The sequence below is a fragment of the Saccopteryx bilineata genome, chromosome 1 (genome assembly GCF_036850765.1).
Source record: "Saccopteryx bilineata isolate mSacBil1 chromosome 1, mSacBil1_pri_phased_curated, whole genome shotgun sequence".
NCBI lineage: Eukaryota > Metazoa > Chordata > Mammalia > Chiroptera > Emballonuridae > Saccopteryx > Saccopteryx bilineata.
Genome location: NC_089490.1, coordinates 144,975,984 through 145,000,426, shown reverse-complemented (window position 1 = coordinate 145,000,426; position 24,443 = coordinate 144,975,984). Strand labels below are relative to the sequence as shown.

Below are 24,443 nucleotides of genomic sequence, written 5' to 3'. Positions count from 1 at the left end.
ATCACCATTTGCTATGAGAGGCCTGCTAAGCTTGGTTGGATGGTGGGGTGGCAGAGAGGGGCAGCCCCTGGGCCCATCTAGTAACCAGAGGCAGGGGCAAAGAAGCAGAGCTTTAATATTGGTGGTGGTGGGGGCTACAAGGCACACACATCTTTTCCAGGACTAAATAAAAAACAATTCTGTCATTGACGGAAGATGAACTCTCAGAGGGCTGGTGGTACAGCGGGGCTGCAGTCTATGAGGGGCCTCCTGGGTACGATGTGGCCTCCAGAAGGGGTCCAGTTCCTGGAATCACTTACTCACTCTCTGAGTCTGAGTAGTCAGCCACAAGGGAGGAACTGAGGGTGCGGGGGTGTGGCATGTCCCCAGGGACAGCTGTCTCCTGTGAGGAGCCTGGTAAGGACCAGGGCCTGTCCTGACACCTCCCATCCTGCCCCTGAAGTCCCCTTGTCTTGGAGGTATTGGCTGTCTCCTGAGAGCAATCTTGAGGGGATGTAGGCCTGTCCTGGGTGGCGCCCTCTGAGACATGCAGCTCCCCAGACTTGGAGGTCTTGGCCATGGACTGTGGGCCCTCCGAGATCTCCAGAGATTGCCTTCGCACGATACCCAGGTCCTCCACGGTGATAGGGGAGCTGGCGGGTGCAGATCTGCGGTTCTGGGCCAGCTTCTTCAGGACGCTGCCAGCTTTGCTGCTGCTGCTGGGTCCCGAGGCTGAGGCAAACCAGGAGCGGCTGGTAATCTCCGTCCGCTTGAGTTTCTGCTTGTCCTCATATGCTAGGGAGAGGAAAGGTAGGAGGTCCAGAGCCAACCTCTGCCTGGGTCTGCCATGGCCCACTCACAGCTGGGACCACCCATCTCTCCGCACCCCCACCCTGTGGCCCCCACGCACAGTCCAGGGTATGGAACTTGAGCAAGGCGGCCAGTCTGCGGTCATCCTCTGTTTCAGGAACAAGTGGTATGGCCAGGCTCGCCTTAGCCTGCAGTGCCTGGGCCCTCTCCTCTTCCTCCTGCAGGGCTTTTTTCTTTTCCTGTTGGCAGAAGTGATGTTGGTGTCAAAACTCTCCCTTTCCTGTGCCTACTGACTTGGGGGCTTTGCTCCTAATCTCTGGGTCTCAGTTTCTTCCTCTTTAAGCTCATGGGAGACAAAAGCCTCACACTATGGCTGGGGCACAAAAGTCACTTAACGGAAAGTGCAATTGTCATTAATATGTGTACCATTCGGTTCTTTACTGATTCATTCTATAAATATTTAGAGAATGTCCATAATGTTCCAGGCCTTGTTTTAGACACTGGGGACATAGCAGAGAGTGGACAAAAACCCTTATCCTTATGGAGCTGACATTCTAGTGGGCGAGAAAGACAACAGTGGTGGGGAGAAAAAGAATGCTGGGAAGAGGGTAGGGAGTGGGCAAGGGATTCAACTGTAAATGTGATGTGGGGTGAAGAAGAGGGTTAGGAACTATCTCCCCAAGAAGATCATGTCTGAGAAAAGATATCTGAGTGAAAGAGCCATGTGGGTATATGGTGGAAGAGCGTTTCAAGGTGGAGAGAATAGCCTGTGCAAAGGCCCTGAGGCAGAAGTATGCTTAGATCTGTTGAGAAAGAGGAGGCCAGTGTTGCTGACAGAATGAGCAAGGGGAAGGTGAACACGGGGGTGGGAAAGATAAGGGGCAGATCATTCAGAACTTGTGGGTCACAAGGAAGACTTCTACTTAAGTGGGAGCCATGAAGGGTTCTGAACACAAGAGAGAGGTGATTGACTCAGGTGTTCACAGGCATCCCTTTGTAGCTGCGAAGGGGAACAGACTGTTAGGTGTGGTAGCCTGGAGACCAGCACTGGTGGACTGTGCTGATCCAGGCAGACAATGGGGGTGCTGGAAGTAGCCAGATACTATATATAATTTGAGGGTACAGATAGACAGAATTGCTAACTGGAGATGGGGAGGAGGAGCTAAGGCCAATGCCAGGCTTTGGAACTCACTGCCCAGAAGGACAGATGTCTTCTTTACTGTGAAGGGGCAGATGTGGGTGAAGCAGGTTAGGGACTAAGGTGAGCTCATTGGGATGTTATGTTTGAGGGTCCTTAGACCCCTGCCATGTGTAAAAGCCCAGAAGGTAGGACATAGCTCAGGATGCAGGCATGGCTGAAGGGATACACTTTCAGTAAAGAATAATTAGTAAGAAATTTAGAAGAAGAAAAAAGAGAAGAAAACTAATAATTTTACTCCAGATAATAATGAAAACAGAATGATCAGAGGAGGAAACAGGAAGAGATGGAACTGTAGGATGGTGAGGGAACTTGTGCCCTTCGGGGTCACCCCTAATAGTCCTGCCTAGGCTCCATTTGCAGCATCCAGGGCACAGTTTAGCCCAGAGGGTGACAGAAGAGGGAGAAGGTTCTCACAGTGCCCTGCCGGACACCGTGAGGGTGAAAACCCAGTTAGGGTATATTACACTCATCTGAACCCTGCCACCCCCGTGACATAGCTCCACCAAGTATTTTGGGTACAACTTTAGTAGCCATTGGGGTCACTGAGAGCAATGCCCTGGGGTGTACTCCAGCCAGGACCAAGCTGCAGGCTGTATGAGCCGGCACTTATACCTGTGCCTTCAGTGGCTCTCCGCACAGCTGCCGATGCTTGGCCCAAGCATGTACACATTGAAAGATGCATTATAATATTTTATTAAAAATTATTTTTACTTTTTTTCTATCGCAGTAAGTGCATGGCAGGGATAATTTTGGAAATTATTTGGGGGCAGGTCGACATCTATAGATTTCATTTTGGGACAGCTGAGTGGGCCCACAGAATGCGTGTTGGGGGTTCAGTGCTATGCCGGGTCTCCTGACACCCACACAGGTTCAGGGCTCACCCAGGCCACGGCTTGAGGCTCCTATTCCCTCTGAGATCTGCTGAAGTGAAGCCCGGACCCTGAGCGGAGGGTGCCAGAGTGCTTAGTAACAGCTGCTGGGCTAGGTGCCTCCCACGGGTGCTGTGAGTTCCCCACGATGCAGATGAAGACATTTAGGCATGGCGGGTGAAATGACCATGTGTCTATATAGCTATATGCCTACAGCTTGGATGCGGTGGGGCCAGGGCTGGACCTGGGTCTCACCTTGCCATGCTGGTGATGCCAGGTGCCCCCACCCGCCTGTGTTTCCAATCCTTGGCCCGAGCCCACTCACCCGGAACCTTTTCCGCAGCATGCTGTTGAGGGCGAAGTCGTCCTTCCAAGCGCTCTGTGCCTCCTGGATGTGGCTCAGGGTGGGGAGGGCCTTCCTGAGCGTGCTTCGGTCGGCCTCCCCGTGCTCCAGGCGGAACATGGCATCTGTCTCCAGCTTCTGCTTCTTCTCATGCTCTGCAAGGGGGAGAGTGTGCCTGGGCCTTCTGGGACCAGGTTCAGGGTCAGGGTCGGGGTCAGGGAAGGCTTTGGGACCACCTGCAGTGCTCACCTGTTGTTAGCACCTGCTCATTGTCCGCCATGTCCCAGCGTTCCTCCTTGCGCTGGGCACCACTCACGATCACATAGTCACAATTGGCAGGGTCTGTCTGCATCTCGATGTAGTTGATGCAGAGGTGGCATTTCATCCGGAACCTGGGTGGTGGACGGGACTCAGAACACTGCGGCCACCCCAGACTACCATGTGACCCCTGCCTCTTCCTTCCACCTTGTGCATCATTTTACAAGTGTTCCCTGAATGCCTACCACATGTCAGGCTTCATATGTGGGGGTACAGCCATGTGTGAGAAAGCCATGGTCCTGTCACTCCAGAACTAACCTTCTGTCTGAAGTTTGTTCATTTGTTCATTCATTTATTCAACAAATCCTCCTGAGCTAGGATGCTTGGTGCAAGCCTTGGCACCAGCTCCAGGAACATAGCAGTGAAACGAGCCAACCTACTCTTGCAGGCATTAACATTCCAGCAGGGACCACTTTGCCGCAAAAGCACAAACAACCTTAGTGTTGGGAGGTGCTCACCACCTTAGAGAAGGCCTCTTTGAGAAGTGGTATTAGGGCAGAAACCTGATATGGAGGAAGGAGCCTTGCAGACATCTGGGGAACACTGAGTGTTCCAGGCAGAAGGCAGAGAGGTGAGAGTTCCTCCGGGGTAAGAGAGAGGACAGTGAGGAGGCCCTGTGGCTGGTGCAGAGTGAGGGAGGGGGAGAATGGGAGGAAGTAAGGGCAGGGAGCAAATGAACTAGAGCATCTGGGGTTTTGTGGGTCATGGGGAGGACTTTTACTATGAGGAAGGTGGGAGCTGTGGAGGGTTCTAGGCAGAGGGGCATGCTGACTGACACATTGGGATGGTTTCCAGAACCACAGGGACTGGCCATCAGGAATAGGGTACAAGCTCCCCTCCCACTCAGACTCCTTTATAGCCCATTTGTTCTGCAGCCTCCCATATGTTCCTGAGACACTTGCTAGGTTGCCTCTACCTGTAGATTGGGGTCGTGTAGTAATTGCCAACCTTCTTCTTTTCTGCATTGTAACGAACACCTGGAAGGAGAGGAAGAGAGTGAAGGCTCAGACTCAGGCCACCCCAGTGCTTCTTTCCCTGGGTGGGGGTAGATAGGGGTGGTATTCTCTTCTGCAGGAAAAGTACTTGAGGAGGGCACTGAAATTCAAGGCAGGAAGGAGCTGTGTTCTGACTATGTGACAAGTGCACAAGCCAGAGGAGGGTGGGTAGGAGTCAGAGGGCCTGGGTTCGAATCCTGATTCCACTACCTATCAGCTGTGTGAGCTGAGGCCAACATTCGCACCCCTCTGGGCCTCAGTTTCCTCATATATAAAATAGGAAGGGCTAATGCCTACTGTACAGGGCTAGTGTGAAAACTGCAGGAGCTATTAATACACACGATTGCTTAGAACAGGGCCTGGCTCAGCAAGTACTCAAGAAGGGCTGAATTTATTATTTTTCTAGAGAATTTTCAGGGTTTTTTTTTGTTATTTTGCTGGTTAAATGATATATATTCTTGACTCTGTATGACTATGCTTATCAGTAAAACAAGGTTACACTAGAAAAACAGGGCTTGGGCTGGTGGGTGGTGTGACCTGGCTGGGTTTTCCTTTCTTGAGTGGGTTTTCCATTCATGGTGCTGAGGGTGGCCCATGTGTGGTATCACATTTTGTCTCCTGAGCACCTGGTGGCCCCTGGGGCAGATTCCCCTAGCTGGGTCTGATCAGGGAGAAACAGGGGCTCATTTGTCCTTGTCAGCAGTGGGGTGATTTGCCCTCCCCTTTCCTGTACTTCCACAGCCTCTGGAAGGAGGGCTGGGCCCTCTCACCAAGAGCCACCAGCTCTTGTTCACAGAATGAGTCGACCCCCTGGCCCAGGTGCTATATGAGCAGCCGAGGGAGGACCATGAGGATCCCAGTGGAGGAAGCAAAATTAGGAGAGTTAAGTCATCTGAGGTCTCCCTGCTGCTGAGCACAGCTGTGGACCCACGCCTGTCTCTGTCCATCTGTGCATCTGTGACACAGTCAGAGGTCCGAATGCTACTGGTAATAGTAAAGGAGTGACAGCAGCAGATTAAATTGCCGTGTCCAAGCATTTTATATGTCATACGGGTGGACACTCATACCACAATGAGGTTCAGTCACTTGCCCAGGGTCACCGAGCTAGAAGGTAGAGCCTGGCCTCCTCACCACTCTGCAGTAAGTGTCCACAGCCCCCCAGCCACTTGGGCGCCATCTCCTCTCTGACTCCTGATAGGGAGCCCCTGGTGGAAATGACAGCAGCAGTTAATGGGCTTCAGCATCTGCGGGACTGAATGGGCAGGGTGGGTGGTGACAGGGGTAGGCAGAAACTCACCCATGCCGATGTGGTTCTTGCAGCCGTCACACCAGATGTTATACGGCATCTCAAATCTACACAAACAGAAAACATTATATTTGCTCCTATCCACACGGCTCTCCCTTGTATTCCACAACAACAACTCTGGCCACAGCCGCACTACGAAGCATGTGCACACAGGAATGAAGACTTGCGAATGCTCCTACAGTGAGGCCAGTCCTGCTTGCCACATCCTGGGTGGCCAGCCACCCAGTCAGGGCGAGTCTCTGTGGGTGCCCCCATGTTTTCCATGCCTCACCATGGCAGCTAAACAACTGGAAGCAAAGGGGAAAGTGGTAGGGGGCACTGGTGTCCATTTGACTTAGTCAAGTATTTGTACTGTCACTAGATTTTTCAAATGTGGTTTAATGTGCTACATGCAATTCTGGTTTTCTATGAACAACAATGATGGAGCTTCTCTTTTAAAATAAAACCTTAATAAGTAATGAGGTAAGTTAAAGACACTGTACAGAGGAGGTGAGGGCTCAGCTCCGAGTGGACAGGGGCGTGCACTAGCCCGAGGCAGGCGAGATTGGTTGGCCCCAGGGCACAGAAACATGGAGGGAGTTTTTTTGTTTGTTTTTATTTATTCATTTTAGAGAGGCAGGGGGGAGAGATGGGAAGAGAGAGTAAGAGAGAGAAGGGGGGGAGGAGCAGGAAGCATCAATTCCCATAGGTGTTGTGACCAGGCAGTCACAACACCAGGCAGTCACAAACTCAGTGTTTTGAACCAGTGACCTCAGCGTTCCAGGTCAATGCTTTATCCACTGCGCCACCACAGGTCAGGTAGGTGCAAGGGAGTTTTTTTTTTTTTTACAGAGACAGAGAGACAGTGAGGGGAATAGACAGGGACAGACAGACATGAACGGAGAGATAAGAAGTATCAATCATTAGTTTTTCATTGCGCATTGCGACACTTTAGTTGTTCATTGATTGCTTTCTCATATGTGCCTTGACCAGGGGCTACAGTGACTGAGTAACCCCTTGCTCGAGCCAGAGACCCTGGGTCCAAGCTGGTGAGCTTTTGCTCAAATCAGATGAGCCCATGCTCAAGTTGGCAACCTCGGGGTCTCGAAATCGGGTCCTCCGCATCCCAGTCTGATGCTCTATCCACTGTGCCACCGCCTGGTCAGGCTGCAAGGGAGTTTTGATGAGAAATTCAGCCGTGTGCCTCCTCAGGTCACTGTTGGGACTCGCATCTTGACTGCTTTTCCACAGATGTTATCACCTCTGTTGATTTTAGCACTGTAGCCTCTGCTCAGACCCAGCACAGACATGAGACTGAGGTCAGAGTTCATGGGGCAGAAAAGGAAGGAGTAAAGGGTTTGCCCTTCTGGGGATGCACATCTGGCTTCTGCTTCCTGCCACAGATAGCTGGCCAGAAATAAGAGAATCCCAAGGGAAAGGCCATCGTCCTGGCTTGACTGCAGTAAGGGCTCTGATTCTTTATCCCCCCTATATCCACACCCTTTGCAGTGAGACTGCAGCAGCTCCTGTGGAGGTGCACTGTACTGCCCCAACCCCTCCATCAGGAATCACTTTGAAAGTTGATGGCACAGAAGTGATGGGGTGCCAGTTCTGGGTGTTGACCTCCAGAGGCCTTATGCACCTCTGCCCACTCACTTTTGGAACCTGAAGCTGTTATATAAACAAGCCCAGGCTAGCTGGCTGGAGGATGAGACATGTGGGGCAAAGCTCAATCATGTCAGCCACAGCCATGCTGGCTCAGCCTGTCCCCAGCCAGCCGACCCCCAAACATGTGAAAGAGCCTGGCCCGGGGCAGCCCAGCCCAATCCAGGCCAGGAGAGGCATTCAGCTGAGCTGCAGGCTTGTGAGCAAAAATACGTGTTTACTGTTTTGTTACATGGCAACAGCTGACTGATATAGTAACTCTACTTAACAGAATTAAGACCCTGCAGCACTAGGCAAATTGGAGTGCTGAGATTGAGGCCAGATGGCACCAAGAGACAGGAGTCCTGAGGCCTTACCTGATGATGAGGATGCCCTGGGACAGCTTCCGAGCCCGCTCCCGGAGTGGGTGGCTGTTGTGGTATCGGTTGAGAGAGCCATGCTATGCAGAAAAGAGGGAGCAGGTTAGCACTACTAAGCTGGGCAAGCTCATGCTCTCTTGTATAAGCTGAGAGAGGTCTCTTTCTTATCGCCCAACAGCTTTTAATAGCAAAATGGAAGGCGGAGAGGTCCTGGTGAAGCCAGTGGGGTTGGATTCAGGAATACATGAGTTTGAATCTTTTCTCTACCATTTAAGAGCTGAAAGAACCATGTGACCCTGGGCAGTAATTTCACCTTTTGCCTTCCTGAGCCTTGGTTTTCTATAATTACCTCCAGGTCTTATAGGGAAAATCAGGTGAGATGACAATACTGAAAAATGTTTACTGGTTATTTTATGTGTCATATTATTTTAATCCCTCAACGATTCTGTGAGGATATGAGGAAACTGGCAAAGAGAGGCTGAATCAAGGGCCTGGGACCACATAGCCAGATCGCTCTGACTCATTCAGGAGGCCCCACTGAGCATCACACAGTGGGGACACAGCTGTGAACAGAGCAAATGTCTCAGCCCTAGTGGGGTAAAAGTTTTAAAGGAGGAGATCTCTCTGGCCAGGAAGCTCAGTTGACTGCAGCATCGTCCTGATATGTCAAGATTGCGGGTTTCATCCCGGACAGGGCGAATACAAGAATCAACCAATGGATGCAAAAATACATAGGACAACAAATTGATCTCTCTCTCTCTCTCTCTCAAATCAATCAATAAATAAAAATTTTAAAATAATAAAGGGGGAGACAGACAATACCCAAATAAATGGGCAATGCATCAGGGACTTATAAGGGCCACGATGAAGAACGAGACGGCCCTCTGTGAGGGGAGACCTAAAGGAAGGGAAAGAACCTTGTGGTCAAAAGGAGGAAGAGAGTCTAGGCAGAGGGAACACAGAGAGTATGAAGAGACCGCAGGAGCTAGAGCTGGGAGAGTGAGGGGCTCTGACCCAAGGCCCAAGTACCTGACCTCATCCTGAGCTCTGCTGGAAATAAACCAAGCTGAGCACTGAGTACAGGCAGAGAGATCTCAGGGTCGCCCACACTTCCGCACTGTGGCTCTGACTCAGGAGGGGTGAGGGACCTACTGGCTCCGGCCCTGCAGGGTCTCTGCTCTCATGGACATGGAGAAGAAAGTCTGCCCCTTACCTTTTCAGGGTTGAAATCTGGAGGGTAGTACTTGTTTACACCTTTCCTTTCACCCTGGAAAGCAAAAGAGAGACATGACTCAGAGAGGGTCCTGCAGGAGACCTAGTGCTGCAGCTTTAACTGGTGGGACCTCAATGACAGAGACTGAGGACAACCCTGGGCTCCATGTCTGGGGACTGGGGACTGGGAGAAAAACCTACTGTTGTTGCCATGGAAAATTCCATGAGGGTCAACTCTCCTAGCATAATAGCTTTCAGTATTTTGGGAGATGTGACTTACAGTAAGACATATTTAACATTGCAACCGGGCAGATACATCCATGATACATCTGAGGCAGAGGTTTCATAAAAGAACCCTCACTCTGGCTGAGAAGGCTCTTTTCAAATGCTGGCAGCCACTTGCTGAGTTGACTGAATGACCCACCAATTCAGTGGGTCTCAAACTTGGCTGTACATTATAACTACCTGAGGAGTTTCTAAAATACTGGTTACTGGGATCCACTCCTAGAAAACTCCTAACAGAGGACCTGCTCTGGGGAGTGGTGCCGGAACAATAGGCTTTAAAAAAGCCACCTGGAATACGTGTTCAAACAAATCCTTGAATGCACCTGTTCACAACAGCACCATTTACAACAGCCAAAAGCTGGAAACACCACAAATACCCACCAATAGATAAATGGATAAACCAAATGTGGTCCATCAACACATTAGAATATTATTTAGCCATAAAAAGGAATGGGGAAAAAAAAAAAGGAATGAAGCTCTGATACATGCTGCAACATGGATGAACCTTGAAGGCATTATATTGATGAGAGAAACCAGAAATAAAAGGTCACACGGTATATGATTTTATTTACATGAAATATCCTGAACAGGCAAATTCATAGAGACATGAAGCAGATTAGGAATTGCCAGGGGCTGGAGGAGGGGGAAAGGGGAGTGACTGTTCATAGGGAAGGGGTTTCCTTTTGGGTGATGGGAATGTTTTGGAACTAGAAGGGATGATGGTTGCACAACATTATGAATATGCTAAATGCCATAGAATGATACACTTTAAAAGCTTCTGGAGTGATTTTAGTGTGTAGCAAAGTTTGAGAACCGTTGCACCAAAAGATCATGAATCTAGAGTTTGAAAATACCATCTTAGAGCTCAGGGATGAAGAAGGGGCTACTGGGGCCCAGTGAAGACTAGAAAAGAACACCAAGGAGCACAAGCCAATCTACTCACCATCTTGGAAGCTGCCTACTGGTCCTCTCCTTCAATGTGGCCAGTCTGAAAGGACAAGACACTGACACCAACCGCGCTGCGTCGGCCATCTCCCCAGTCCTACCCTCCTGAGGAGCCTGGCAGAGGGGCCATGGCTTCCCTGGGTGTGGTGGCGGCAAGTCCCCCCAGGCGTAGGGGGTGTCCAAAGAGCAGTGTTTGTTGGTTTGTAAAGAGAGCATACTGTCCATTTTCCATCCAACATATATTTATAGCTAACACTTCTCACTCCTCCACAGTCCCTGCCATCGCTAACCTGGATCAGTGCAGTCACCTCTCTCTGGTGTCCTGACTCTGCCCTCAACTCCCACGGTCTGTTCTTCCCACAGGGGCCAGGGGGATTTCTTAAAAAATAAATGTGAAACATCGCTGTCCTGTTTAAACTCCTCCAGTGATTGACATCGCTTTGAGAATCATGCCAAATCCCTTCCTGTGGCCTATAGGGCCCCTGCCTGCCTCCCCAAGCCTGCCTCTCACCCCTTACCCTTGTGTTCAGTCTGTTCTAGTCATTCTGGCTTTCTGGCTGCCTAAAAAGGTTAAGCAGGTACAGGTCAACTGCTCTGAATGCTCTTCCAAGAGCTGTCGGTTCGCCTCATCAGGCGGTGGTGCAGTGGATAGAGCGTCGGCCTGGCCACAGAAGACCCAGGTTTGAAATGCAAGGTCACCGGCTTGAGTGCAGGCTCACCAGCTTGAGTGTAGGGTCCTGGCTTGAGCATGGGATCACAGACATGACCCCAAGGTCGCTGGTTTGAGCAAGGGGTCATTCACTCTGCTGTAGCCCTCCAGTCAAGGCACATATAAGATCAATGAACAACTAAGGTGCTGCAATGAAGAATTGATGCTTTTCATCTCTCTCCCTTCCTGTCTGTCTGTCCTTCTCTGCCTCTCTTATAAAAAAAAAAAAGTCTATTCTTTGACATAGGTTTCAGTTCAAACATCACTTTTGTCAGAGGCCTTGTCAGAGTCACTTCTCCCCTGGAGTTCCTATCACATCACCCTGTGTCTGCTAGTCTATGGCTTGTCTCCTCCACAAGATCTCACCTTGCTATATCTCTAGTATCAAGAACAGTGCCTGGCCTCTAATTAATTCTAATAGAGCTACTGGTAACTGATTGAGGTTCCATAAGAATCATTTTTCAGGTGACACAGTTGTCAAATGCAGGGGCTCTTAAAACTGGGGTGAGACATCCCCTGCACTCTGCATGTTCGGAGGAGAGACTTTAAGGTCTAGAATGGGAATTGGTAAATTTCTTGTTAAGGACATATAATCAATACTGCTGGCTTTCCAGACAAGACCATTTCTGTCCCAAAAACTTAACTCTGCCCATCATAGCTAGAAAGCAGTTGTGGGCAATATGTAAATGAATGGGTGTATCTGTATTCCAATAAAACTTTATTTAGGGACACTGAAATTTGCATTTCACACGATTGTCACCTGTCACAAAATATTAGTTTCTTTTTGATTTTCCTCCAATCATTTAAGACATTAATGCCACTTAGCTGGCAGGCTGTATAAAATCAGGCTGGCTCTGGCCTGTGGGTATAGTCTGCCAGCTTCCTATGCTAGAGTCAGGAAGCTTGGTATAACTGTTTCTGCCAATTCAGCTGTGCACATTACTGTGTGCCAGGCACTGCACTGAGCCTGACACCATTGCCTCATTTACTCTGCATTATGTTACTATTATCTCCAATTGACATGGGGGCTTAAGTAACTTGCCCAGGATCAGAAGCTGGTGGGGAGGCAGAGCTCAGGTTGCAAATCCTTGGATGTAAACTTTTCCACCTTTGTCCTGAACCTCTCTCCATTGTGGGTCCTCTATCTGAAAAGTGTGCCCCTGGACCAGATTTTTCTAAGGTCCCTTCCAATCTAAAAATGCTTTTGCTAACAAAACAGTTAAGTACCCACCCAGTCTTTAGGGTGACAGTACCTGGGCTTGAATCTCAGCTTTATTCCTCACTCACTGGGTGACCCTGGCCATTGTCTGAGCTTCCCTGAACTTATTAATTCCTCACCTGTAAAGGGTGTATGAGGGCAACAGGACCGACTTTCTGGGGTTGCTGTGGATGACATAACACAACTGGGCAGTGCCTGCACAACGTATTCCATTTATAGGACCTAGAGGTGTTAACCTGGTTTTACCACTCCAGTGAATGGTATAGCTGAGGTTCAAGGGTGGATACATAGAAATCTCTGATCCTTGGTGTCAAGAGAAATCACAGATTGCATTTGCCCAGGACATACTGTTAGGACTAGGATACTGACTCTGCTGCTTGCTACTGGCTTGATTTGGGTTGTTGCTTATTCTCTTTGGACCTCAGTCTCCTCATTTGTAAAATGGGGTTTACAAAAGTATCAACCTGATAAGGTTGCAGTCAAGACTCAGCGAGTTGAAGTTCTCAGAACAGGTCCTGACGTCTAATGAAACCTTGGTAGTTTTGATTTTATCTCATGTCCACAGCTTTACAAGTATCATTTTACAAAATCTTCACCTCGATCCATCGCTGTAGGGGCTTACTGGCTCCATTTTTCAGATGTAGTAAACCGAGGGGCCGTTCAGGCATAATATGGGCCAGGGCTGTCTGGGGTCACGTAGCTGGGGATTTCAGTCGGGGGTAGCGACTGGGACCTGGGCCAGCTCCAACATCAGACCCGCGGTCCCCGGCCTACTCGTCCCTCTTTGGCGGCTCCAAGATTGGGTGAGGTAACAGCTTGACGCCCACCCCTAGCGGGCCTCACTGCCCCTCCGCCTACCCGCACTTACCTGCCCTCTTCCTGACGTCACACAGCGCCTGTGCCCGGAAGTGAGTGCTGGGGCGCAAGGGGCGTATCGCAATCTCCGCTTGACGGGGACGCCTGCGCGTGGCGGGGACGCCTGCGCGTGGCTGAGCGAGGCGGCAGCGCCGCGCTGATTGGCTGAGTTCCGGACACACCCTTCCCGCTGTATACGTCACGATGCCCACTTTCGGTCCCGCCCGCTCTAGCTAGCCCAATGCGAGGCTTGCCTACCTACCGGCGCTTTCCCAGGAGCGCGGTGTTGCCGGCTGAAGCCTCAGAGCGCGGGGGTCAGAGTGTAACGTGCACGAGCCAAACCAAACCGGCCTCTGGTTTTTGAATGGCTAAAGAACTGAGGACTTTTTTTCCATTTGTGAGTGGTTGTGAGAAAAAAAAGGGTAACATTTTATGACTTGAAAATAATATGAAGTTTGAGTTTTAATGTTCATAAATAAAAGTTCATTGGGTCTGACCTGTGGTGGCGCAGTGGATAAAGCATTGACCTGGAATGCTGAGGTTGCTGGTTCAAAACCCTGGGCTTGCCTGGTCAAGGCACATATGGGAGTTGAAGCTTCCTGCTCCTCCCCCCTTCTCTCTCTCTCTCAATCTCTCTCCTCTAAAAGGAATAAATAAATAAAAATAATTAAAAAAATGTTCATATACTTAGAAAAAAAAAAGTTCATTGGGATACAGCTAAGATCCATTTTTTTTTAACCTATTGTCTATAGTAATTTTCCCATTACAATGGCAGAATTGAATGTTTGCAATGGAGAGCCTGAAAAACTTAAGGGGTCCAGCCCCTGCCTTAGAGCTTTCAGACCAGCCTGGCTCTGCCTTCTTCATAGGGCAGTGGCTTTTGCATTTACTTCTATGCCCTGTAGGGCCTAAGAGCATCTGTTCATCTGTTCATTGAACAGTTGTTTATTAGGTGCATGCTATATATGCTAGGCAACCGGATTCAGAGTAAGGGACACACCCTTTACTCAATGGTTTAAATTTTTTTTTTAAGAGTTTATTGATTTTAGAGGAAGAGGGAGAGACAGAGGTGCCTATCTGTTTCTGGGATTGAACCTGCAACCTTTGCATATACAAACAATGCTCTAACCCACGGAGCTATCCAGCCAGGGCCCCTTTTCTCATTAATGAGGCAGACACATCAACTAGCAATTGAAGGCATTGTGAGAAATGATGACAGGGCCCCTTTTCTCATTAATGAGGCAGACACATCAACTAGCAATTGAAGGCATTGTGAGAAATGATGACAATACTACTAGTACTGTATTATTTGCTGTCAGGCTCTAAAGGTCTTGCAAGTCAGTTTTTATGTAATTATGGTGCAGCATACTGAGTGCTCACTACTCACCAAGCATCATTCACCAATGCTCACTACTCACTTACCAGGTATTATCTCAGGGAATGGTGCTCCTGCAAGATCAATGTGCTAGCATGCTAACATTCTTTTTTTTTTTTTAAACATTTTTTTAATTTTTTATTTATTTATTTTTTACAGAGACAGAGAGTGAGTCAGAGAGAGGGATAGACAGGGACAGACAGACAGGAACGGAGAGAGATGAGAAGCATCAATCATTAGTTTTTCATTGCGCGTTGCAACACTTTAGTTGTTCATTGATTGCTTTCTCACATGTGCCTTGACTGCGGGCCTTCAGCAGACCGAGTAACCCCTTGCTGGAGCCAGCGACCTTGGGTTCAAGCTGGTGGCCTTTTCCTCAAACCAGATGAGTCCGCACTCAAGCTGGTGACCTCGGGGTCTCGAACCTGGGTCCTCTGCATCCCAGTCCGACGCTCTATCCACTGCGCCACCGCCTGGTCAGGCGCATGCTAACATTCTTATACTACAGATGAGACAAGCCCAGAGAGGTTAAGTAACTGGCCCAAGGTCACACAGCTAGTGAGGAGTGGAGGATTTGACTTCCATCAGCTGATGCTAAACCTTGTTACCTTAACCTCTGAGGGTTGTAAGCATTAAATATCAGGGCTATGGGCACCACAGAATCTAATGAGGGTGGTGTGTTTAGGAGTGGGCAGGAGTGAGGGTCAGTGAGATTCCTGTGAGGGGTGACCCCTGAGCTGGTTGAGGAGCAGCAAGCCAGAGGAAGGGAACACAGGGCAGAGGCACACTCACATCCCGAGGAATGAGATGGAGCTGCATTCAGCCCCAGCAATCTGGCTTGCAACAACTGAATTTTGCTTGAGTCCTTATCTTGCACCTCAGTGAGCAGATAGTGACTGAAAAGCCAGAAAATACTACCTGAAAGTAATAATTTTGGGAGGAGCAGTGTAAGAACCCTTGCTTTCAAGGGATGTGTAGAGCCTCACTCTTCTTACTTATCCCCAGGGCAGGAGATGACACTGAAGTAGGAAGAGACTGTTCTACAATGATGCCAAATGGAGGCCAGTTCCAGTGGGGCCAAGGGACTGATTTCGGGAGAGGAGGGCAATTAGTCAGCCTGGCCAGGGTGGCAGGAAGGGACCTGGATTCTAGGTCTGGGGATCCTGACCCTCACCTCTGCTCATCTGTAAAGTGGGATGTTTTGGCTCTGTCCATGGGAACAATCGCAATAAATACCTACAAATGTACAATACTTGTAAAGTATTTTGAATAAGAAAAGAAAACTGTGGACTGGGAAGGGCATTCTAGGATCATGGTGCAATTTTGAGGGACAAGAGAATGACAGATTAGGTGGGTTTTAAGCATCTGGAAATTCTTTGCATAAAGTTGAAACTCACTTCCCTGCTATTGGCATCCACTGCCCCTATTCCTGCCTGCAAGGGCCACAGAGGGCTGACCCGTCTTCCATATGCCAGCCCCTTCAGCTACTGCCTACCGCTGAGAGCCTCTGGTTTAAGTCTAACTCCAGCTTCATCTCTCCAATCACCATCCAGAACTTAGAAAGCACGTGAAACAGGCTAGTCATCATATATATATATATATGGTTTTATATATATATATGGTTTTTTATATATATATGGTTTTTTATATATATATGGTTATATATATATATAAAACTTAGCTAGCCTATATATATATGTTTTTTTTGTGGGTTTTTTTTTTTTTTTCAGAGACAGAGCGAGAGTCAGAGAGAGGGATAGATAGGGACAGACAGGAATGCAGAGAGATGAGAAGCATCAATCATTAAGTTTTTTGTTGTGGCACTTAGTTCATTGATTGCTTTCTCATATGTGCCTTGACCGTGGGGCTACAGCAGACAGAGTAACCCCTTGCTCAAGCCAGTGACCTTAGGTCCTAGCTGGTGAGCTTTGCTCAAACCGGATGAGCCCGCACTCAAGCTGGCAACTTCAGGGTCTTGAACCTGAGTCCTCCGCATCCCAGTCCGACGCTCTATCCACTGTGCCACTGCCTGGTCAGGCTAGCCATTTTATATTTTATCTGTGGCTGTGATCAAAATTGTTTTGGCTGCTACCCATCCCTTCCTGTGAGAACATCCAGCCTCCAAGAGGGCACTGCAGCATTCGTACTTAGCTAGCCTATTCTCTGCCACAGCTGATTGGGTCAGAGGTGCAGATTTATCCCAAGCTGGGTTAATCGGGTTTGCTCCTGGGAAGTTAAAATTGGCATCCAGACATGCACAGGAATCTGCCTGTGGCCTGACCTGAGAACATGGAACTTTGGATTTAGTGGGAAGCCATCTATAGCCATGTGTAGGGAAAAGCAGAGATAACCAACTATGTGGTGAGACAGAAAGAGAGAAAGAGAGTGTGAAGGCTTTTTTGTTGTTAGGTCCCTTGAGATATCCTTATAATAAACTCCTCCTCCGACTAAGCTAGTTTGAACAAGTTTCTCTTTCTTGCAACCAAAAGAACCTTGACTATGAGAGTGGTCCTGTGCATAGTTATGAGAACTGGTTAAGTCAACAGTTGTGTTGGAGCAAAGAAAGAAGAGGTAGGTGATAATTTCAGGGCAACCCAAACTCTTTTTCATCCATTTGAAATAACAAAGGGCAAGGCTGAGAAGCCATTGCGCCACTTCAGCCACAAGTGTTGTAAAGTACCAAAAGCTGCAGAATTAATATTAATATTATATTTTAAGAGGCTTTAAGGACATTTTATTAATTTGGGTTAAGGTGCGCAGAGAAATTGTGAGAAAAGTCTCTGTACTGTGTGATTGGCATAACCAGGATGGCCCTTGGCATTGTATTGTAAATGCAAAGGGAAGGAAAACATGGATTCCCAGACATTCTACCACACCTGTGGGGAAAGGGGTGAATGGCTAGCCAGGTGCAGGAAGAGAAAAGCCAAAATAAACCTTTTCTTTTCTTTTCTTTTTTTTTTTGGTATTTTTCCGAAACTAGAAACAGGGAGAGACAGTCAGACAGACTCCCGCATGCGCCCGACCGGGATCCACCCGGCACGCCCACCAGGGGGCGATGCTCTGCCCACCAGGGGGCGATGCTCTGCCCCTCCTGGGCGTCGCTCTGCTGCGACCAGAGCCACTCTAGCGCCTGGGGCAGAGGCCAAGGAGCCATCCCCAGTGCCCGGGCCATCTTTGCTCCAAAGGAGCCTCGGCTGCGGGAGGGGAAGAGAGAGACAGAGAGGAAGGAGAGGGGGAGGGGTGGAGAAGCAGATGGGTGCCTCTCCTGTGTGCCCTGGCTGGGAATCGAACCCGGGACTTCTGCACGTCAGGCCGACGCTCTACCACTGAGCCAACCGGCCAGGGCCAAAATAAACCTTTTCTTATAGCAATGAGCTATTTGCGGGTATTTGTCCCCACGGAAACTACCTCTCCTATGTGAATGCATGTGGTTAATGTGACTCTGGACAGAGATGGCGGATAAACATTAGAGAATATAGGAATGCCTTTTAATATGTAAAGAGACATCTTTCTACCATTGTGTTGACTTGTAAATTTTGTTTTCTCCAAAAAGATGTATGGCTTGCAAATTGAACATGGTCCTATCATGTTAAAGGACATATGACTATAACCAATAGTGGTAAAAGGCACCCAATTGCAATTTTTGCTTCTGTACTTCCCACTTGCAAAACTATAAAAACTAGGTAGAACAAAGGGCCAGCGCGCTCTCCCTCAGATTTCTGTCGGAGTTCCCGCCGCTTGGCCAAGCTAGACAATAAAGCTTTGGTGTGTAATCGACGGACTTTGTTCGCGTCTTCAATGTTTCGGGTCCCTCCGGATTAGGTTTAACAAGGCCGATAAAATGTTGGGAAAGATAATCCAACCACTAATTTCTTTTTCCTGCCCGAGGAGAGGGTTTTGATAGTAGTCAGATTCTATGGTGCCCAAGACTTCTGCCTCCTGGTGTCCCTGTGTAATCCTCTCCCCTAAGTGTGGGTCCAGTGACTCTATTCTAATTAGTAAAATATGGCCAGGTGATGGGATATATGTGATTACATGTATGTAAATACATAAGATTGTAGTGTCCACTTGCTAGGGGAATGTCTTCCTTGCTGGGCTTGATGAAGCCAGCTGCCATGTTGTGAAAAGGAAGTGAGGGCAGTCCACGGCCAACAGCCAGGAAGAAACTGAGGCCTTCAGTCTGATAGCCTACTATGAAGGGAAATCCCACTAATAACTACATGAACTTGGAAGTGGACCCTTCGCCAATCAAGCCTCAAGTGAGACACAGCCCTGACCCACACCTTGATCACAGCCTTGAGGAGCGCCAAGTTAAATTGCACCCAGACTTCTGACCCACAGAAGCTGAGATAAATATATGTTGTTTTAAGCCACTAAGTTTGTCGTAATTTGTGATGCAGCAATAAGTAATACAGTTTTTCTCAGGCTGTGGTAAGGTACCAAAGAATTGAAAAATTAATATTGATATTTTAGGAGAAAAAGTCAGGTTTCTTGTCCTCTCCTTTCTGTAGGGAATGAGGGGAAAGGAATGTGGGAATTTCCTGGCTTGCAGAGACATACTGTGTAGAAAATTCCCTTTACTAGGAAGCTTAAAGGGCATTTTATAGTCTCTAAACATACAGAGAGATTTTATAAATATAATTTTTATACTTGTGTGTGATTAACACCAGGTCAGGATGGCCGATGGCATTGTATTGTAGATGAAGAGGGAAAAGGGAGGATTAGGCAGGCCTTTCTTTTCCCTCTCCTTTCTTTAATGGGCCATTCACAAATGCTTATCCCCTGGCACCATATAGGCTCCCCCTTCTGCTCTTGAAGGTGTATAGTTAATGTATATACCTCAAAGGAATAGCAAATAAACACTGAAAGATTTGGAAATGCCCTTTAATATGAAAAACATTTTTTGCTATTGTATTACCCTATAAGTTTTAACATGTAGAAATGTTTTTTATAAATCCTATAGATGAATGTTATAAGCTTGCTAATGAATTGTGTCATCTTCCCCTCCTCCTCCTTTTACCACCGACCAGTGTGTTGTTAAGCCTAATCCGGAGGGACTTGACATGTTGAAGACACAAACAAAATCTGTCAATTGCACATCAAAGCTTTATTGTCTAGCTTGGCCAAGTGGCAGCAACTCCGACAGAAATCTGAGGGAGAGCGCGCTGGCCCTTTGTTCTACCTAGTTTTTATAGGTTTGTAAGTGGGAAGTACAGAAGCAAAAATTGCAATTGGGTGCCCTTTACCACTATTGGTTATAGTCATATGTCCTTTAACATGATAGGACCACGTTCAATTTGCAAGCCATACATCCTTTTGGAGAAAACAAAATTTATAAGTCAACACAATGGTAGAAAGATGTCTCTTTACATATTAAAAGGCATTCCTATATTTTCTAGTGTTTATCTGCTATCTCTCTGTCCAGAGTCACACACTCATTTACATAGGAGAGGTAGTTTCCGTGGGGACAAATGCCCTCAAATGGCTTATTACTATAAGAAAAGGTTTATTTTGGCTTTTCTCTTCCTGCACCTGGCTAGCCATTCACCCCTTTCCCCACAGGTGTGGTGGAATGTCAGGGAATCCATGTTTTCCTTCCCTTTGCATTTACAATACAATGGCAAGAGCCATCCTGGTTTTATGCCAATCACACAGTACAGAGACTATTCTCACAATTTCTCTGTGCACCTTAACCCAAATTAATAAAATGTTCTTCAAGCCTTTTAAAATATTAATATTAATTCTGTAGCTTTTGGTACTTTACAACACCTGCGGGTGAAGTGGCACAGTGGCTCCTCATGTGTATATAACCTGCCTTAGGGCTATAGTCCGGACAGCACGATTTGAGTCAGCTATGCCCCGTGTTAGTCATATGCGCTGGCATATTATTAAATCTCCTTCCTCCTTTTAATAAAACTCTTTAAAATTTATTTGGACTTGGTGTCTCTACGTAAACCCGGTGGAACATTACTTTACAAGAAGACTATAAATCAACATACAATGAAAGAAATCTGCTTAATGTGTTTTCAAATCAAGTGCAGGTAAAACAAAACTCAATTACAGACCTATGTATTTGCCTCTGTAAGATCCCAATGTGATCAGGACACTACTTGGGATTCTCAGATATACAACAGATTTTAGAAAATCCTCTTTGTGGTGCAAGGATGAAGGCAGAGGAGACAGTCAGGGTCAGGGCACAATGTCAATTCTCCAGGTCCCATGTGGGCCGCGCTACAGAGGCCAGGCCTTGAGCACACAGCACACTCAGGGAGCCTTGGTGATTTCGCAGTGATCCTGCAACTGCAGAGGAGGAAGGAGAGGACCTGCAAAGCTAGCAAGTTCAGGGCCATACCTCCACTCATTAGCAGCTGCACCTGACTTATTCTGCAGCTGCTAAAGTCTTTTGAGGAAACAAAATCTTGAAAAAGAACATCTGTTTAGAAATTCATGTTTCATATGTGGCAAGAGAAGGGTGGTGATGCTTTGAGTCCATGTAGGGTAGTGAAAGCTACTTATTTGGCCTATTTCTAAATTGGAAAACAGGGCTGGATTAAAGGAGAAAAGGCAACTCCCTTTCCAGCCGTGGAAGGGCATCTTGAAGCCACGATGCCCCAGTGTGCTTTGTGGCTGGGAAGAGAACATAGAAGAGAACAAGTCTTTACCTCGAAGAGCTCAATGCCATCTGTGTATTATCTCCAAACAATGGGAATAATAATACACTTAACTCAGACACTGCTTTTTATTGTACCAAGTTCAAAGGTCTCTTAAAAGGGGGCTGTGCCTTTATGAATTTAGGAAAGCTGGATTTTCGGAAGCAGATGGTTTCTATTCTTAGCTCTGCTGCTTGCTCTTCTAGTTGGCCTGGTATGCATTAGCAAGGGTCTGGCAATCTACTGTTTTTAAAATTTGGGATAAAGCAAGGAACCAGAGACATGAAGACACCCCTAGCATTTCTGGTTTTCTAAAAACTTTTGAAGTATAACTCAAAGCATTTTTGCTTCTGGCTGGGAGGAGGAGGCCAGGAATGCATGATGTTGCCAACAACAGACTGCATGACAAAGGCATTTCCTGTTCTCTTGGTGGCTCTGTTGCAATTATCCTTTATTTACCACTAAAGGCCCAAAATGCATGCATTTGTTTTATGGCTCTCTGATGTCCCTCTACCAGTTAAATCTGAAGGTCATGGGGAAGATGAGTGCAAGGGGCTTGCATTTGGTCAGTCATAGGCAGTTAGGCCAGAGTTTGGGCTACCTTTGGTCCTGGATGGAAGCCTTATGGTCTAAGGCAGGGCTGGCAAGCTTTCTGTAAAGGGCCATATAGTAAATATTTTATGCTTGCGGGCCAGATGGCTCCATAGAACTCCTCAGCTCTGACATTGAATGAAAGCAGTCATAGACATTATGTAAATGAATAAATTGGAATGCGTGCAAATAAAACTGTATTTCCCATAAAATCAGGCATTGCTAAACCTTGGTCTAAGTTATTGAAAGGATTAAATCTTTATCTCGGAGCAAGTACAGGTCTGACTCCATCCAATAAAAGCAGCTGCAAAGGTGCTGTGGATAGGGTGCAAGGAAGTCCTGTGTTTGAATGTTGGCCATCTGCTTAGTTGTTGTTACAGAGTTCTTAACTTCACATTCAGAAGTTTGAATTTGGGCATTACTTCCTAGTTTTGTGACCTGGGGCAAGTTGTTAACCACTGTATGGCACAATTTCATCACCCAAACGTGGAGATAATGACAAAGTGGCAGAGGAGGTTTCCTGGGACAGCACTGGGAAGGCACTTAGCATAACTGGTATTTAGTCTAGATTCTGCCATTGTTGAATCGGAAGTCTTTAGCTTGGCAAATAGGCTTTTTCATTCCACTGTATAAATTGATGTTTATCAAAGTTGAAATGAGATCAGTATTTTTTTTTGCCTTTGAAAACAAACTTGTTTATTTATTTATTTGTATTTTTCTGAAGTGAGAAGTGGGGAGGCAGGGAAACAGACTCCTGCATATGCCCAACCAGGATCCACTGGCATGCCCACTAGGATACAATACTCTGCCCATATGCGGCATTGCTCCATTGCAACCGGAGCCATTCTAGCACCTGGGGCAGAAGCCATGGAACCATCCTCAGTGCCTGGGCCAACTTTGCTCCAAAGGAGCCTTGGCTGTGGGAGGGGAAGAGAGAGACAGAGAGGAAGGAGAGGGGGAGGGGTGGAGCAGCAGATGAGCGCTTCTCCTAAATACCCTGGCTGGGAATCAAACCTGGGACTTCCACACACTGGGCCAACACTCTACCACTGAGCCAACCAGCCAGGGCCAGGAGATCAGTATTTTTAACTTTTGGTATACTGCTTTAGGACACCCAGGTTGAGTCACTACACCAATTCATGATAATGAACAGTCTGTACGAGAAACGATATCAAAGAAAAGAATTGTCTAGAATATCACTCTTAAGACCATGATTTTGACAAAGTAAAATCTTTAAAAAATGTGTCAGAGTTAGGTTATATACAGACAATTAAAATATAAAAGGAATGGAGAGGAACGCCCTACACTTACCAGCCCTGGACCAAATACTGATTTTTACTATGGATAGTTCTCCTTAAGGAGTATATGGTCAAAATAAATGAGTACTATTGATAATTTTTAAGAGAAAGTCTCTTCTTTTATTGCTTCTGACTCTAATAAAAACAGAGATGTTAAGAAACAGAACTTGGACTCTAGAAGCAGAAAGCCTCAGCATGAAGTGTGCTTGTGAAGTTTCTACATTCTGTCTACCTGTTCTGACTCACTAGCATTAAGGTCCTATTCCAAACAGCAAACCACAAGCATATGGTACAAGCTTTTAGAATAAGACCACAATGCAACATGATGGGGGCAGAGTGTACAAGAGTCAGGTTTAGGGACCATAGAACTGTCCTACTCCCACCTCAACACAGACCCAAAGTAATCAATCCCTTCTCTTGTCATCGGGGACTCCATCCAGAAAAGTGCTGCTTGCTCAGAGTGGACCCACTGTCAGATGAGAAAACTGGTGGAGGGAAATGACAGAATAAGGTGTGAAATGAGGGGGAAGTGGGGAAAAGAAATGAAAATGGTCTAATACACCAATACTTTCTAGAACGTTGGACTATTATCTTAAACCTTAAGCAAAATATTTAGACAGACTTTATGTCTTGCCCAAATATGACAGGTACCCCTTGTTCATTCATTTATTCCACACCTTTTGCTGAGTGCTATGAGGTATCTAGCATTGTTCCAGGCACTGGATCAGCAGGAAACAAAACAGGCATCTTTCCCTCCTGAGTTTACAGTTAATGGGTTCAGGTTCACCCTGGGCAGCCGTTTTATAAGTAAGATCCAAATTCCTGATCACACATAGGATCTTCTGATCCATTATCCCAATCTGACAACTGCAGAATACATGGAAAGGCAAATGGGTGCTTAAGAGAATTAAAGGGATGCTCTGTGGCTTTTGTGTATGAATACTAGCCAGGTCAGAATAATTTACATGTATGCTTGGAACATTCTTTAAGCACCACATCACAAAGCACTTTTTTAAAAGGCCGGTTTAAAATTTTATTTTTCCTCATGCTGATACCAGGGTGTCTTGTGCTTAAACACCATAATTTCTACAAACAGGCCCCTGCCATGGCTGTGTTAACCACCACCATAATTTACATGTTAGAATCAGGAATAATAATGTGTTTGTTTGAGAAGTAACCACAGCCTGGAAGATCAGACTCTGAAAGACACTTTAAAAAAAAAAAGATTTTATTTATTCATTTTAGAGAAGAAAGAGAGAGAGAAAGAGAGAGGGTGGGGGGAGGAACAGGAAGCATCAACTCCCATATGTGCCTTAACCAGGCAAATCCAGGGTTTTGAACTAGTAACCTCAGCGTTCCAGGTCGATGCTTTATCAACTGTGCCACCACAGATCAGGGCTTCTTTTTCTTTTTAAATTCAGAGGCAGAGAGGCAGAGAGACAGACTCTCTCATGTGACCCCGACCAGAATCCACCGGGCA

General features: G+C 47.1%; 1 protein-coding gene across 1 annotated transcript; it reads right to left on the bottom strand.

Annotated features, from left to right (window-relative positions):
- Positions 1 to 97: 97 nt before the first annotated feature.
- YJU2B (YJU2 splicing factor homolog B) lies at positions 98 to 13,174 on the bottom strand. The gene is made up of 10 exons (XM_066253319.1): positions 13,063 to 13,174; positions 10,265 to 10,309; positions 9,038 to 9,091; positions 7,822 to 7,904; positions 5,813 to 5,868; positions 4,437 to 4,497; positions 3,452 to 3,594; positions 3,185 to 3,357; positions 890 to 1,028; positions 98 to 774 (listed from the first exon to the last, which is right to left on the bottom strand). The coding sequence occupies exons 2-10, from the start codon at positions 10,265 to 10,267 to the stop codon at positions 296 to 298; spliced, it is 1,191 nt and encodes a 396-aa protein (XP_066109416.1). The 5' UTR covers positions 10,268 to 10,309; positions 13,063 to 13,174; the 3' UTR covers positions 98 to 295.
- Positions 13,175 to 24,443: the final 11,269 nt, after the last annotated feature.

What these genes read in the sequence shown, in the direction of transcription:
- YJU2B (XM_066253319.1), bottom strand. An exon ending in CAGGGCATCCTCATCATCAG is followed by an intron (nt 5,869 to 7,821) that starts GTAAGGCCTCAG and finishes CTGTTTGTGTAG; the next exon opens with ATTTGAGATGCCGTATAACA. An exon ending in TACACGACCCCAATCTACAG is followed by an intron (nt 3,595 to 4,436) that starts GTAGAGGCAACC and finishes TCCACCACCCAG; the next exon opens with GTTCCGGATGAAATGCCACC.